The 14615-nt window shown below is 41.2% G+C and overlaps 1 protein-coding gene across 1 annotated transcript in view; it reads right to left on the bottom strand.

The window, feature by feature from the left end:
* Positions 1 to 14615, bottom strand: part of LOC306827950 (BMP/retinoic acid-inducible neural-specific protein 3-like) — a 57502-nt gene that overhangs the window by 27359 nt on the left and 15528 nt on the right. Inside the window, exons 3-4 of the mRNA XM_079350090.1 lie at positions 12023 to 12213; positions 8827 to 9011 (exon numbers count right to left, since the gene is read on the bottom strand). Of these exons, the coding sequence (XP_079206216.1) occupies positions 8827 to 9011; positions 12023 to 12213 (376 nt within the window). The remainder of the gene's footprint in view (positions 1 to 8826; positions 9012 to 12022; positions 12214 to 14615) is intronic.

The raw sequence follows: 14615 nt of genomic DNA, 5'->3' as shown, positions 1-14615 counted from the left end.
AGATGTGTAAACTGATGCATGCTTTGCAACACAGAGTTTCTGCCTTTCACGCTGTTTGTTACATGTGTTGTTAATGCAAAGATAACTCGCAGGCGTCAGACAAACCAGACACCCACACGGCCTTTTTTTTACAAATCACAGTTAAAGATGATGTAAAATAAAGACTATCAATCTATACATTTATTAGTGAGCCCATAGCTGACATTACATCAGAGGTTAGACATATGAAACCTTCCAAGAGATTTAAAGAATCGACTTCTTAATATGGAAACATAACAACGATGTAGGCCTGACTTTTCTGCTGCCATTGAAGCTATTATGTTCATGTTTCTAGGGTGTTTTTACTTTGCAAAACATGACATTATTTTCTTTCATCGTATTTCTCATGATACTGTTTGAATACTAACTGAACGTATTTATATACACTATATATATATATAAACTCGGGGGTAATCAGGCTGATTCCCCCTTTCCGACAACAGCAGGGGTGTTCTGCAGGCGTAGAAGCTGTTTAGAACTGTTCGTCTGCCGTGATTATTTGTGAGTGGTATAAAGAGCCAATCTTAACCTCCATGACCTCCCACACACCGAGCAGTGTCAGACAGCGGCCATGATAAAATAGGACATATTTACAATCAGGTCAAACCACACACAGATCCCACCAATTATCTTTTTTAGCTTCAATGTAGTTTGGACAGCAAGCGCCCGATGCTGCTTGACGCTACGGGATAGCTACATGTGCTCATGCTAATGAGAAACAGTGTACGAACGAACCTAAAATAACAATATATAGACACAAGCAGACTCCTTTGAACCACATCGATCGAAGTGTTAATCTTATTAGAAATGTATAGGGTCAGCCTTGACCTTGAGTGAGTGGAAAGTCACCACATTCCAGTTTCTTTGGCTTCAACTGAATATTTAAAGCTAATAAATTGAATGAGATAGAGATGATACAAGGAAACGAGGCACAATAAGGTTATTAAAATACCTAAATGTGATTATGCTCCATCTTACGCAGCATGTGGATGGATGATAGCAGCTCAGTTATTGGTGTGGGGCCTCTGCAGGGCAACGCAGCACTTAGCCTGTTAACATGGTCCACAGATACAGATGGCCCTGAGGCACAGCCATTAATGAAAAAAAAAACAAAAACTAAACAAATGCTTTAATATTATTATAAGACCAGTTAGGCAAGAGCATTCTGATAAAAATTCATCACGGCTGCAAATCCCTCACATGAATAATTCCACCAAAACAGCATAAAATGTCACTTAGTGAGCTTGTTTTGTCAAAATGAGCAACAATGGACTGTAAATGGCTGCACTTTATGCTTGATGGAGGGGGGAAAAGTACAAGATAGCATTAATGTTTCATGAAAATCATCCCTCATTTCAGAATTGCCTCATTCGCTGCACCTCCAACAATTGTAGTTTCTCCTTAATCATCGGGACACGGTGAATGTGAAAATCCACATTTGCATGTGGGATACGTTTACGCCTGTTTATTCAGTCTTTGAGGATTTCTTTGCGTGTTTTTAAGAGCACTTTGTGGCAACGGGCTTACTCTCTAATGTCAACCAGCGAGGGATAAGCTTATAAACTACGAGCGAGAAGAAGAAGAGGAAGAGGAAGAAAATAGCATCAGGAGGAGATTATTGTGTGCGCTCGAACAGAAACGGAAAAAGAAGACGACGCTTGGAGCCACAGGGGTGCAGAGGGGAGCCTGCGGGAGAAGAAAGTGGAATATAATACTGTATGTGCTGTTATGTTCACTGAGTCCTCTTAATAGACACACAGCGATGCTCTCTCTCTGTTAGAGGAAGCCCCAGTCACTTGAAAAGGGGCCAAGAGGGCAAATTTGATTCTGTGTATTTTTCCTCTCCAGGCATCAATTCTTTTTAAGCAGCTGCAGATTAAAACTGCCTGGAAGTGGAAGTTCTTAAAAAATCTTGTCATCAGAAGCGAAAGCCAGTAGCTATCTTCCATATTTATACCATACATGATCTGAGGTGTCTGCATCTATAGAGTATCCAGGGAGGGAAAGCGACAGATCCTGTTCCAGGTTAAAGAAGTTGAAGACATTGCGAAAAGACAAACAAAAAGAAAATGTACGTCGCTTTCAGAATAATGAAGATGCTAAAACAATCTGCAAGTTATGAATTATTCATCGGCATTTGTGATAAAAGAGGACGTGCTTTGTTCTGTTTTTTTTTGTTGTTTTTTTTCTGTATTGGTTGTGTTTTGTTTATCCTGCCATCAAAACTCAAACTGAGGGCGTCGTGTTCTCTGCACCCGTTCCTCAGCAGCCATTATCTGATTTCTGAAGCTCCAGCCTCACTTGTCTGGTCGGACAAATGAAGCGTATAGCCGCATGACTGACTGCACACTCGAGGCTCGTCGAGGCAAATTGGGTCAAACATTCTTTATCGCTTCTCCTCCTCGTCAATGATATTTCTCCTCCCAACTTTAGCTTAATGAATGTTCAATACAGAGGAGCCTGGGCTGCAAATCAAAGGTAAGTGCATTGATCGATGCCACACTTCCTGTCTACCTGCCACACCTTGATCCTTAGCTAAGAGAACCGGCTAAATAAAGGCCGCTTTATCCTTCGTCTCATCTTTTCCGTTTGGACGCACCTGACACCTTTAACTCCTACCGCAAAATGGTTGACAAATGACGCGGCGCTCTCAAAGGAAATTACAGGAATGGAAAGGGCTGATTCATCACACTATGTAACAGCAGAGACGTTTTCTTTCCTCACCCTCCTATCTCATTTTCTCCTGTCTTTGATTATTTTCCAGTGCCGGTGCACGTGTTTCGTCCCTCATTCCTCCAGGCCTGGCATTTCTACCATTTAAAAATTGTTATCTTCTAAAACCAGGGGACCAGTGCTCTTCTTTACAGTGGCATCCGTCTACATTGGGGTGAGGTAAAAAAGAAGAACATGTAAGGAATTAAAGCCTGCTGACACTGTGAATATTTTACATCAGTCACCTGAAAATGCCTCACAAACAAATGCACTCCAGAGGACTCTTTCTCTATTCATCTAAATCAGAGGGGTTTTTAGCAGCACTTTGGTTCGGTGGCGGCTGCCAAATCAGCTCAGCGTCCTCGTGCCAACTCACTTTAGAGAATGTAGTTTTATCTCTGATGGACTGTATAGTGGGGCATCACTAAGGACAAGCCAATGAAAAATGGGCCGAAGCTCAGAAAAAGAGGCAAGCAATTTGGGTTTGTTAGCCGCAGCTCCACTGTCACAATGAAGGAAACAGACCTTGATGGTTCTGAGTTCTTGCCTGCTTGAGAGCGCCTAATGTTTGTTGTCTTCCTGTTACAAGAAGTGACATCCCCTTCCAAACATACCACTCCATGCAAGACCACCATGTAAACCAAGAGAACATTGGTAAAGCTTCACAAAACACGACTAAATCTTTTGCTGCATTTTCTTCTTTGAGACTCACGCTCCAAATGTTTTTGAGGTGTGAAATCTAAGTATAGGGTGTTGTTTTTCCCCACATTACCAGACAGTTCCCCTTTCTCATTTAGACTACAGCCTAGAATGTACAATGCATTTCAACACAGATCTTTCACAGACAAGCTACCAACACAAAATTAAAGATGTTTCAGTCAACTACGCCTTAAAACACGGATCACGAGGTGCACCGTTATATGAGATGCTGTCATTGTGGGAGACGTCTTTCAGAGGACTGTGTGTGGTTAGTCTTCAAAATGCAGTTTCTTTCTTTTTTAGCTTTGACCCTCTTGTTGTCCCGTCCCATTTGGATTTTGTATCCCTGCTAGCTACAGAGGGTGTGAAATACAGATCCACAGGTTCACGTATTGTCTTACACTGAGGTGTCAAACTGACATTTAACTTTACAGAACAGCACAGTTTCTTTAAACGCAGACTTGTGGCCTAATGAGGGAGAAAGCTGTTAAAAAGTGGCACATTTTCATAAGTGTCAAGTCAGGTGTGGGTGTCTGCTCTTGCGCTAACAACCATGTGTTTCTCAGTACCAATGTGCAATTTGTTGCACCGCTAAAGGACACAGACAACTTTTATATGGAAAAAAAAAACAGTTTTAAAAGTGTGTCTACGTGAAGTTAACGGATCACATCCTGCAGCTTGTTACAATCGCAATTTGTTCCAAGTTAGATCCATCAACCTGCTGCAGCATCCAAAGTTATCAAAGGAGAAATGCCATGCCAATCGTCGGCAATAGTGAACAATGACAAGGTCATCTCAGTGGACGCAGGAATTTGATTCATGAGTAAAACAAGTCACAATGCATTTCTATAAGTTTGTGTGTCACATGCAGTACGCGTGTTCAGGAACACAACATATCTGGATGTTACAATTTATTGTAAAACTAACCACAACATTTTATTCTCATCCTTACTAGGTGCTTTTGTTACCTTATGGAAGCAAAAGTGAGATCGACTGACAAAATTAGCAACGTGATTCAGGAGTTCTGTAGGGAGGACAGAACAGAAGAAGAGCCGTGCCGCAATCCATCAGGTTGTTTTAATTAAACTAAAAAGTATCTCATTATTTTCAGGCCCGTTCACCTGACAAAAACAGAGCTCCAGTATACCTGGTGGGTGTCTTGAAATAAAATGTACTCTGTAAATTGAATTTGTGTTTCTCATTTCAAGACACTAAGTAAATGTAGCTTTCCCTGTTGGCAGATTTTTATTAAAACTACAAGCAAAACAGGCCATTTTTATTTAATTTTAAAATAATGTGTTTATCTGGACATGTCTGCTGAATGTAAAAGTGGACTGATATCATTTTGACTGGAAATGAGACAAATACACTTGGTTGTGTTAATTGGCGGTGTTGTGTTAAAAAAAATAAAAAAATGTGATGTGTACGCTAGGTCAGATGTGTTTGTGTCATCCTGTCACTAACCTGCAGCAGAAGCAGGCAGCTGATCACAGCACACGACACATGACAAACAGACTGCATAAACTGACAGTGTCTCAGATTTGTATTTTTTTTTTAATCCTATACTTTCATTGTGTGACGTTAATCTATTGTTCACAAAGGGCGAGGGAAAACACATTAAAGCCACTTGAGGCCTCTCAGTCTGCAGAACGCATGAAGAAGTCGGCGTGCGGCGCGAAGGGCAAACTCAGCCAATTCAATTCTTTCTTCTTGATAAGAACTGACAGAGTGATGAATGAACACACCCCGGAGGTATTAAGCAGTAAAAGATGCAAGGTGATGTTTACATCATATGCATAATTTCATATGCACTGCATGCTGTTCTGTATAAAAGACCTCTGAATGCGCGCATGTAGGAGCTATACTGCTCGCTACATCTACTCGCTTGGGTCGAACTATTGAGCATGTGTGTGTACATGTTGAATGCAAATTCACACTAAAGAACAATGAGTGCAAACATTGCAGAATAAGGAAGAGGGAGTTTATATTTTCTTATTTCATATATTATATAATACAATTATACAATTATATATATGTCATTACATACAAATTCAAAATGTGTTTTTTTTTTCTAAAAGGAGAACGTGCCGTAAATTTCAGTTTCAATTTGTGAGGATCCTAGTCTGTTTTCCTTTTTGTTTTCCCCCTCCCTGTGTGAGTGAGTTTACCTGGAGCTGGATCCACACACCTTGCCTGCAATCAAGACTGCAAAGCTGCTTCTCATCTACAATCAAACCACCGACACACTCCACAGTATAAAGACCGGCTCATTCTTCTACTCGACACCAGATCGTCCGTTTACCAACTGTGATCGCTACATTTCAACCTGCAACATTCCCCAATTAGCTCCTCGACCTCACCTCCGGATATTTTGCTCACAGAACACTAGTAACACCTCGGACCTCCCGCCAGCATCCAACAACAATCAATAAACGAGCTTTTGTAAATCTTACTTATAACTGTCTGTCTATATTGTAAACACACCCCCAATTCAATGTTTTCCAGACTCGATATTAGCTAATCAGACCCATTTTGTTTTTTGAACCAGGTTGTAAATATGTTAAGTTCTGCTGTTAAAACTACTTCTGTATTAGCTTCATTTTTTAACACCAGAGATCGCCGCTTTGTCTTCACAGGGAAGCATGTTTTGATACTCTCTAATCAAACCATTATTTAAGATTTTAGAGGAATATTTGAAAGATGAAAAGCCACTTTCCAATAATGCTCCCTGTACTGCACAGACCCTCATGGTGCCACATCTCAATGGGCAGCACTCTTTGATTGAACACCGGCTGCTGGAGGGATTTTCAAACTGCATGATAATAAGGATAGGCCAATGATAATTGAAGGTTTTGAGATTTTGCTGTTTCTTTCAAAGAACGATCAACCTCAAATAAACTCAAATTCCAACACTGAATCAATTTTCACACATTAAAAATACAATGATAGGCCCTACTTACTTCTGCTTCTTAAAGTAAAAATAAAGCAAGAGCTGCTTCTCAAGTTTTCCCAGCTGTCAAAAAAACTGACTGTTTACCTGACAGATTCGTCAGCATGGGGAAAAAAAAGAATGAAAAACACTCACTCATCTCAGTCCCCAACACAAGCTCAGACAAAAATACCCGCGCTTCCCCAGAATAACCAAAATCCAACTAAACAATGCAAGAGTTCATGCTTGAGTTTTCTGAGACAGAGAAAGCTAATTGTGGCACAGCAGAAGGTACAATCTGCAGAGCAATGACGCTCCAAAACAATGTGTTTATGTTCAAGTGAGACTTTGTGAGTAATGACTCTTGTCTGTTGAGAACAATGGAGGAAGAACAGACTGCAGAGAGAGGCACAGGCTGTATGAACGGGTCAACAAAGCATTAGACTGTGACCTTGGAGAACACTGTTTGTTTTCTATGTCATACAAACAGTCAAAGTGTTTTCTTTAAACAACAAGGGCATGCCATTCCACTCCCTGTAACTGTGGTGACCGTGATGAGCAACATCTACTAACATCAGTAATGCCACTTTATACTCAAACCATGATATTTTTCCATCCTTTACCAAAAACACTATCAGATGTGAAAGAGTTGGACTCTTTGAAACTGCTTTTAAAAGGTTGGAAGGCACAGACACACCAGGCTGACTGGTTGATGGATGGCAGAAAATGTGTGTATACAGAATGCATTTCCAGAGGACATGGACTAGAAACACATTTTGCTCTTTAATTTGAAGGACTTGGTTGAAACTAAACTGTGTAAATGATGCCCAGTACGCCATGAGACATTTTGTTTTGAACTCTGTCGCCAACAAATACATTGAGAGATTCACGCAGCGAGAGAATTGCTACATGAGAATTAACAAAATAATGCCCTTAAGTTGATTAGCATCTGCATGCTTTTATTCTGTTTTAAACTTTTTTAAGCAGGAGAGAATCTCATTAATTTGACTTCTTGGTAAATTTGCCTTGTGCACAAAAAGAAAAAGTACTTTACTCCACTCTTGCTATTTACTTAGCATAATGTGTACTGTGTCAGCAGGGGTGATGGAGCAGTGTGAAAACAACTGCTAAAGGAAAAAAGTTTTTCTTACAAGTAAACCAATCAGGTAATAAAAAGTTGTTTTCATTAAAAGCATTCTCTGGTTAACTTTCCTTAAAGCACTGTATAATATGTTTGATGGCCCCACTTCTAAAGAAGAAGCCCAGACTTGGACACATTAGATTAGGTCTTAAACGGCGCATTCATTACGGAGGGATAATTAATTAAAAACGGCATTAGAAGTAGCTGAAGTGTATCCGTGCATATAGAAAGTCCAGTATGAATGAGGGTCTAATGTTGTCGACGAAGGTCTGAAGTTGCTTCATGTCCTGTAAAATATGCTTTAATAATCTACAGCGTAATAATTCTCTGCATATAGAGCAGGCCAGAGCAGCCCACCAAGGATCTCATTGATGGGTCGTAAAGAGCCTGCAGTAATTGGTAGTGAGTGGAAGAGACTTGGCAAGTGCTGACCACTGTCCTGATTTGTTCCAACACTGATGCCCAGGGGGAGCGCAGGCACCCTTTTTATCTTAAAAAACATACAAACGCACACTTAAGCTTCTGCCACCGACTGTTCTCCACCAAAGATACGAAAAAAAAGATTTCTTCTCCAAAACCTACAAACCATGTGGATCTTAAAGTTAACCAATATGATGTTGTATTTACTGTTAAGCTGTTTACTGTTGTTTTCATGTCACCATTGAATTAGCTAAACACAACATTTAGAAAGCTTTATCATAATAAGTTGATTCTCTATCTATAGAGACAAAGACTTGTTAGTTTGCTGATTAAAGGGGTTTCTATTCTAATGGTCTATAGAGGTCATCCATCCATCCATCCATTATCTATACCGCTTTTCTCTGTCAGGGCCGCGGGGGTCTGGAGACAATCCCAGCTGTCATTGGGCGAGAGATGGGGTACACCCTTGACTTTTTGCCATTCAATCACAGGGCTGACATTTAGAGACACACAACCAGCCACACTCACATTCACAGTCAAGTTTAGAAACACCAATTAACCCAACCAGCATGTATTTGGACTGTGGGAGGAAGCCTGAGGAGAGATCAGAGATCATGCAAACTCCACACAGAGGGGCCCTATACAACAGGGATTCAAACCAGGAACCTCCTCGTTGTGAGGCAATAGCGTTAACTGTGCATCCACCATACTGGTCATGATTTCATTCCTTCTAACACACAATAAGTAGTTGAATCCACTAAAACCTCATCTACTTTGAATAATGCCCTCCTGAAATGGCTGCAATCCTAAAACAAACCCAACAATCAAATACATTTGGGAATAGTGACTTCTTGATTTTTCCAGCCAGTCAGCATTGAGCATTTACCTTGATGGCAGTGGAGGCGATCTGGATGTGGTGCAGCTTGTGCAGGGTGCTCTCCCGGTCGATAAAGTAGGAGGCAGCCAGCTGGTGCAGAGCTTCCAGAGTCACAGCTGTGCCATTGGATTCACCCACTTCTGATGTCCGACTCAACTTCCGCTTGTCCACAAAGATCATTAAGGACTCCTCCCCTGTGAATACACACAAGCAGACACGCACACAGACTTCATTATTGACTCGTCCGCCTTGTTGTTATTATGTTCCTAGAGATGTCGTGATAGATATTAACCCATGGAAACCTGCCAAGTGCTCATTATACAGTCACAAGGGGAGAAAACAGTGCTTCTGAAACTTGGCTGCCTTCGCTGATTTAATAGACTAAAATGTGACAAATTCGGCGACGATGCTGGAGTAACAGTGTTGTCACAAATTGAGACGCTTCATTGAGTAAGTCTCTTAAATCAAACAGTGCCAAGGCTTTGCGATGACACAGTGCAATACAAACGGTGAACAGAGTGAAAGTTGATGTTTTAAATCCTTTCGTACAGCGTCCTACGGTTTTATGAGGGGTTTCTGGAGAGGCGTTAGTACTGATATACAGTGCGTTATTGTTGGGGATAAAGGTTACCACATGACTCACACACTGATGATGTTCTTACATACCCGTGTAACAACTGTGTGACCACACATTTCCCCCAGGGGGGCAATAAAGTGTGACATTGTTGTATTGTGTGAGGGCTATAAATGTGCTGGTGATTAAAGTATCGATTTAGACGATGATGTGAGGATGAATATTTTCATGATAATGATGATGAAGATGAAGGTGGTTATGGAAGTGATAATTGTGATCATTTTTATGTTGATGGTGTTGGTGTTCATTATTCCAATGATGATGATGATGGCGTTGGTGAAGGTGATGGTGGTTTTGGAGTATGTGATTTTGGTGGTGTTGGTGCAGGTGGTGATGATGATGATGATGTTGGCGGTCATGGTGGTGGTGATTATAAAGTGATGATGATGATGATGATGATAAATTAAAATATGAAAGGTGAAGATAAGGGTGATTTCATGTTGGCGAAAAGAATGAAAACAGTGATCGTACTGTCGATGTGAAGGTGATGATGATGATGAAGGTTAGATTAAAGACGACGCTCATAAGGACAAAGTAATGATGAATGGTAATGATCAGTGTGATGTTAACAGTGATCCTATTTATTCAAATAAATAATTGTCTCAAGAAAGTAATAGCAGCATAATGAAACAATAATACGAACGTAGTTTTGAGCTACATAAGGGCTTGCTTCAGCTTTGGTTCCTCTTTCTTCTTTTTTTGGTTTGCAACACGCCTTTGACAGGATCATCTTTCAGATCTATTTTAAATACTGTTCATCACAGCTTTGAGAGTTGAGGCACAAGAGACATGAGATGAAAAGAGGCGACGGAGGAGCTGGGAGGAGATGGTGCGGCAGATAGCCATGGGAGCTTCTAGTGTGATTACAGTTCTCCGTTTCCATAACAATAGATGGAAGTTAGCCTACGAATCCACTGCATTCTTTGTTCGAGCTACTGCAAACACAGATTTCACGTCGAGAGTCCGAGAATAAGAGCTTAAGCAACCAAAGGATGACTCACAGCCGAGACAATATTTAATAACATTTCAGTTGTATCAAGCGTCAAATATCTTGGCTGCTTAATCGTGTACTACTTTATCCTCTGCATGTTTTGCTAAAGCAACCAGACAGGGATGCTGGAAGTGAGGTTGAGTTTGCTGAGATGATGATGTCATTCCCTCTGCTGCAAAAAAATAAATAAAAGGCCTTTCTATATTCATTTGGATGTTCAGGATTATCAATATTTAGATTATTAACAGCAGCTCATCCCGAGTTAAGAACACTTTACACTTCAATAGACAACAAACGTCACACTGAAAGTTCACGTTGCCGACGACCAATTTAAAGTTTGGAGTTTAAAAGTCTGAGTAGTGAGGCAGAGAAGATGAGCAGACAGATGAGTTTGAGACTAAAATCAGCAGTGTGCTACGCTGAGCTACGTTAGAGCAGATCGATTGTAGTTATTGTTCTCGTCCCTCCACCTCTGTGGGCGATGACACTCTCCCTCACTCTGTCTCTCTGAGTGGAAGAGAGCTCTATCTCCATACTGTCTCACTGTGTCCTCTCAGAGTGGACCATGTGGACTCTGACGCTTTTTAACAGCTTTATGGTAATTAATAATTAAATACATTTAAAGGTGATGTGCTGTTTGGTAAATAAACCTTATAGAGTGCAGAATCTGTAAAAGATTCCTTAATTCTTAACAACAATTGAATATATGTGTAGTGAGTAGGGCTGATCGTTATCTTTGATTGTGTTTAGAACCCTTGATATGTGTGCAAAGCTGTAACCTGTTGGTTCACTTTGCAGGAAGCATGATAAACAAGAAACTTGTTTACGATAGTGAGCAGACAAAAAAAAGAAATTAAACATCCTGGTGCTACTATCTATCATATCAGATAACTGGTGAAAACACAAGGTTTATTTTATATAGAATTTACGAAGCAGTCCGCACTTTATTTAACTTGCTACTGAAACCCCTCTTTTAGTCGTGTGATGCTTTAATGTGTTATATGTGTTTTTATTCTCTTGTGCTGTCTTGTAAATGTTTGTTTGTATAGTGTTCTATGCTCTTGGTGCAAGACAAATTCCCCTCGGGGCAATAAAGGTTTCATTCATTCAGGATTCACTGTCTTACAAGCTGATGGTTTTAATTGTCTCTAATTTTAGGGGGTGCTGCAGCACGTTCAGCAACAAACTGCCCGAGTTCCTGGGTGCAGATATAGAAAGAGAATCAATACAGTGTCATCTTTAGTGAGAATCTCATCTCTCATCTCATTTTTGGATTATACTGCTGTACCTTTTGCATCAAGTAGTTCCAGTAACAGCAGCTGTGCTAACTTAATTCAGAATAAGAAATCTAAAGTGGGTAGATAAAACTAATATGTAAATAAAGACATACTAAGTGTTTGAGCATTTAGCACATTCAATATATTCACATTATTTTTTAGTTCATACAGTAACTTCATTTAGACCCTATCTCCTAAGCTTCTAAAGGAGGTAAAGTTCTTGGGGTCACAAAAAGGTTTCTGGAAGGCTTCCTGGCGTGGTAAAGGTCCAAATGTTCGTCCAGGGTCACCTGCCTCACTTACCTCCCAGTGTAGCGGAGAGCAGAAAGTGGGTTCCGTATTTTCTGATAATGTTGTCAGTGATTGCACCGAGACTGGGCCTCCTGCCCAGCTGCCTAATGGTCTGGAGGAACTCAGGGTCCAGCGGCAAGGAAAAGCCATTGTTCTCTTGTCTCTCCAGGGCCAAGCTGTTCACCTTCCAGCGGCCAAACTCCCTGGCAATGGAAGCAAAAGGACAGACATCACACAAATGCTGCATACAGGCACATTTGAGATAAAACACTGGCCGAACAGTGGACTCACATTGTTTGGACTTTAAGGTCTCTATTTGAAGAGCCTTCTCTTCCATTGACAAAAAGGGACAGTGATCTGGGGCCTGTTTTGAGACGTTCCCATTAGCAACACAATGCAAAAGATAAATCTATCAACCCAGTTTGAACATTTGTTTCATTTCTGAAAAACAGGGGAAATGGGGCCAATTGTTGAGATTTAAAAGTGGACCGGACACAGCTTGCCACTCACGAGGAGACTCGTACTCGGCTCTGTTCCTCGGCGTGCGTAAAATGGTGTCTGCATGACCTCTAACTGAATCGTGTGTGCCACTCTTTTAAAGATGAATGGTCTCATGCTGTTTCTACCTCCGGCTCGGAGAATTGCTTTGCACCATGGTGAAAAAAACATTGTGTTTCTCTACCGATTTTAAATAATAGCGCAATCTTTTCTCATCTGGGGTCTTTTTTTTTGTTGTTTTTTTTCTTTTCTGAGGCGCTGCGGTGAGATGGGCTGTAATCATGGATGGAGTCTTGCTGCTTTCAGTGCCTCTTTTGGGTGGAACTGTCCTCATCTAAAGTCGTTTGATATTCAGCCTGGCCTTGCAGCATGCCAGCTGCCTTTATCTAGCAAGTGCAGGCCGAGTGCTGCTGCTTGATGTACAGATTAGTGCTATTCAAATAAAGCAGGTACGAAATAAGGTTCTGCACGAAGCTAGTGGGGGAGAAATTGAAGACCTTTCAATCGCTGTTGGATCGTTTGCTGCCTCTTTTACTGGATTAAGGAACACAAACAATGTTTCACATGAATTTGTTTTTCATTTTAAAGCTGCAAGTTAAATTTTACACGTTAATGCTTTTAACAGGTTTTGCTAGAGCACGATCCATGCCTCCATGATCCCAACAAAATTCTGTTTTCATTCTTTATATTCTATAGTATAATGCAGAAGCCAGGACAAAAAATAAAAAGGATGGATAAATCCATTCCAGCCATGCTGGCTGTTCATACTAAATGTGGCCAAAGTTTCAGATTATGAGGAGAATGTATGTTGGAGTAATCCCAGGATAAATCTGCAGAGGGCGCTAACATGCATGTTAGCTCCACGATAGTAAACCAAGAATTTCACGAGGCAGCTTCAAGCCTGCAGGCCGTTGAAACCTCTTAGACTCTCTTCTCTCTGCGGTGGAGAGCAGCCCTCCCCCGGCAGCCCTTCAGCGTTCTGCCAGCCAGAAGGCTTCCAGAGAGTTGGCCAATCAGAAGAAAGGGCACGTGGGTGAGGTGAGCCTTACGGGGACGGCAGCTGAAACTAAGCGTTTCAGGCAGAGGCTGAGATGAGGGGGTTTACAGACGCCAGCATCAGATATATAAAGAGTTTTTTTAGCTGCAAATTAGCAAAGCTGCTCTGTGGGTTTCACTGAGTGACAACATGAAAGTTAACAATGAGTATTATATGGGATCTTTGAGAAAATGTGCTTTTAAAAACCAAACTAAAGTATTTCAAAGTAGCTTTAAACAACTATAATGTGGTGAAAAATAACTTTCTGGGTTGTTTGATAAGCTAATAAACATTAAGGTTAGTTACCGACATCCTCTGCATGTCTGATTCTGGGAATTGAACAGAAATGTCTTGAAATTCTTTGCAATACGGATGCTGCTTTGTCTTTCTCTCTAACATGTATAGAACCCACCCAAGCTCCCTCATGCAAGGCTGATTGCATACTCATGCATGCACACACCCTGCAGCTGCAAACATCTAAACAAAGCTGCCCTTGCTGCAACGACTTTGCTATTGCCCAGAATATCGCAGAGCCTCCCCCAGGGATGCGGGGCCTGCTGCCAATCAATTTCCCCCCAATAACTGTGACCCCTAGAGAAAAATACGAAAACAGAAAACAGCTCATTAAGACCTGTTTCATGTCAGCGTTCCTCTATAACGAGTGGCCATTAGTGTTTCTCTCTGTCCGCTGGGGCCGGCTGAAGAAAGGAGCAGTGCAGAGAGAAAGAGGGAGAGCTTCGACACCGTGTCTCTCTATGCTGCTCGCTGATGAACATTTATGAATGGCGCCAAAACCAAGCTGGGAAAATACAGCACACACACACACACACACACACACACACACACACACACAAAGACAGATTTGTTGTCAAAGACTTCAACTCAGCCTCACCTTTAGCGGGCCACGTACATACACACACGAAAAGATCTCGCCTTTCATGGAAGACTGCAGCTTTATTTCACCCTTAACCGTTCTCAGCGAGGTGCTGAGTGACTGCAATAGCCTATCGCAGACATACACATACACAGACGGCAGCTTTATTTCACCCCAAGCTGTTTGCAGCAGGGGGC

Source organism: Symphodus melops (assembly GCF_947650265.1).
Source record: "Symphodus melops genome assembly, chromosome: 8".
Lineage (NCBI taxonomy): Eukaryota > Metazoa > Chordata > Actinopteri > Labriformes > Labridae > Symphodus > Symphodus melops.
The sequence above is the reverse complement of the archived record's forward strand: the minus strand, read 5'-3'. Positions and strand labels throughout refer to the sequence as shown.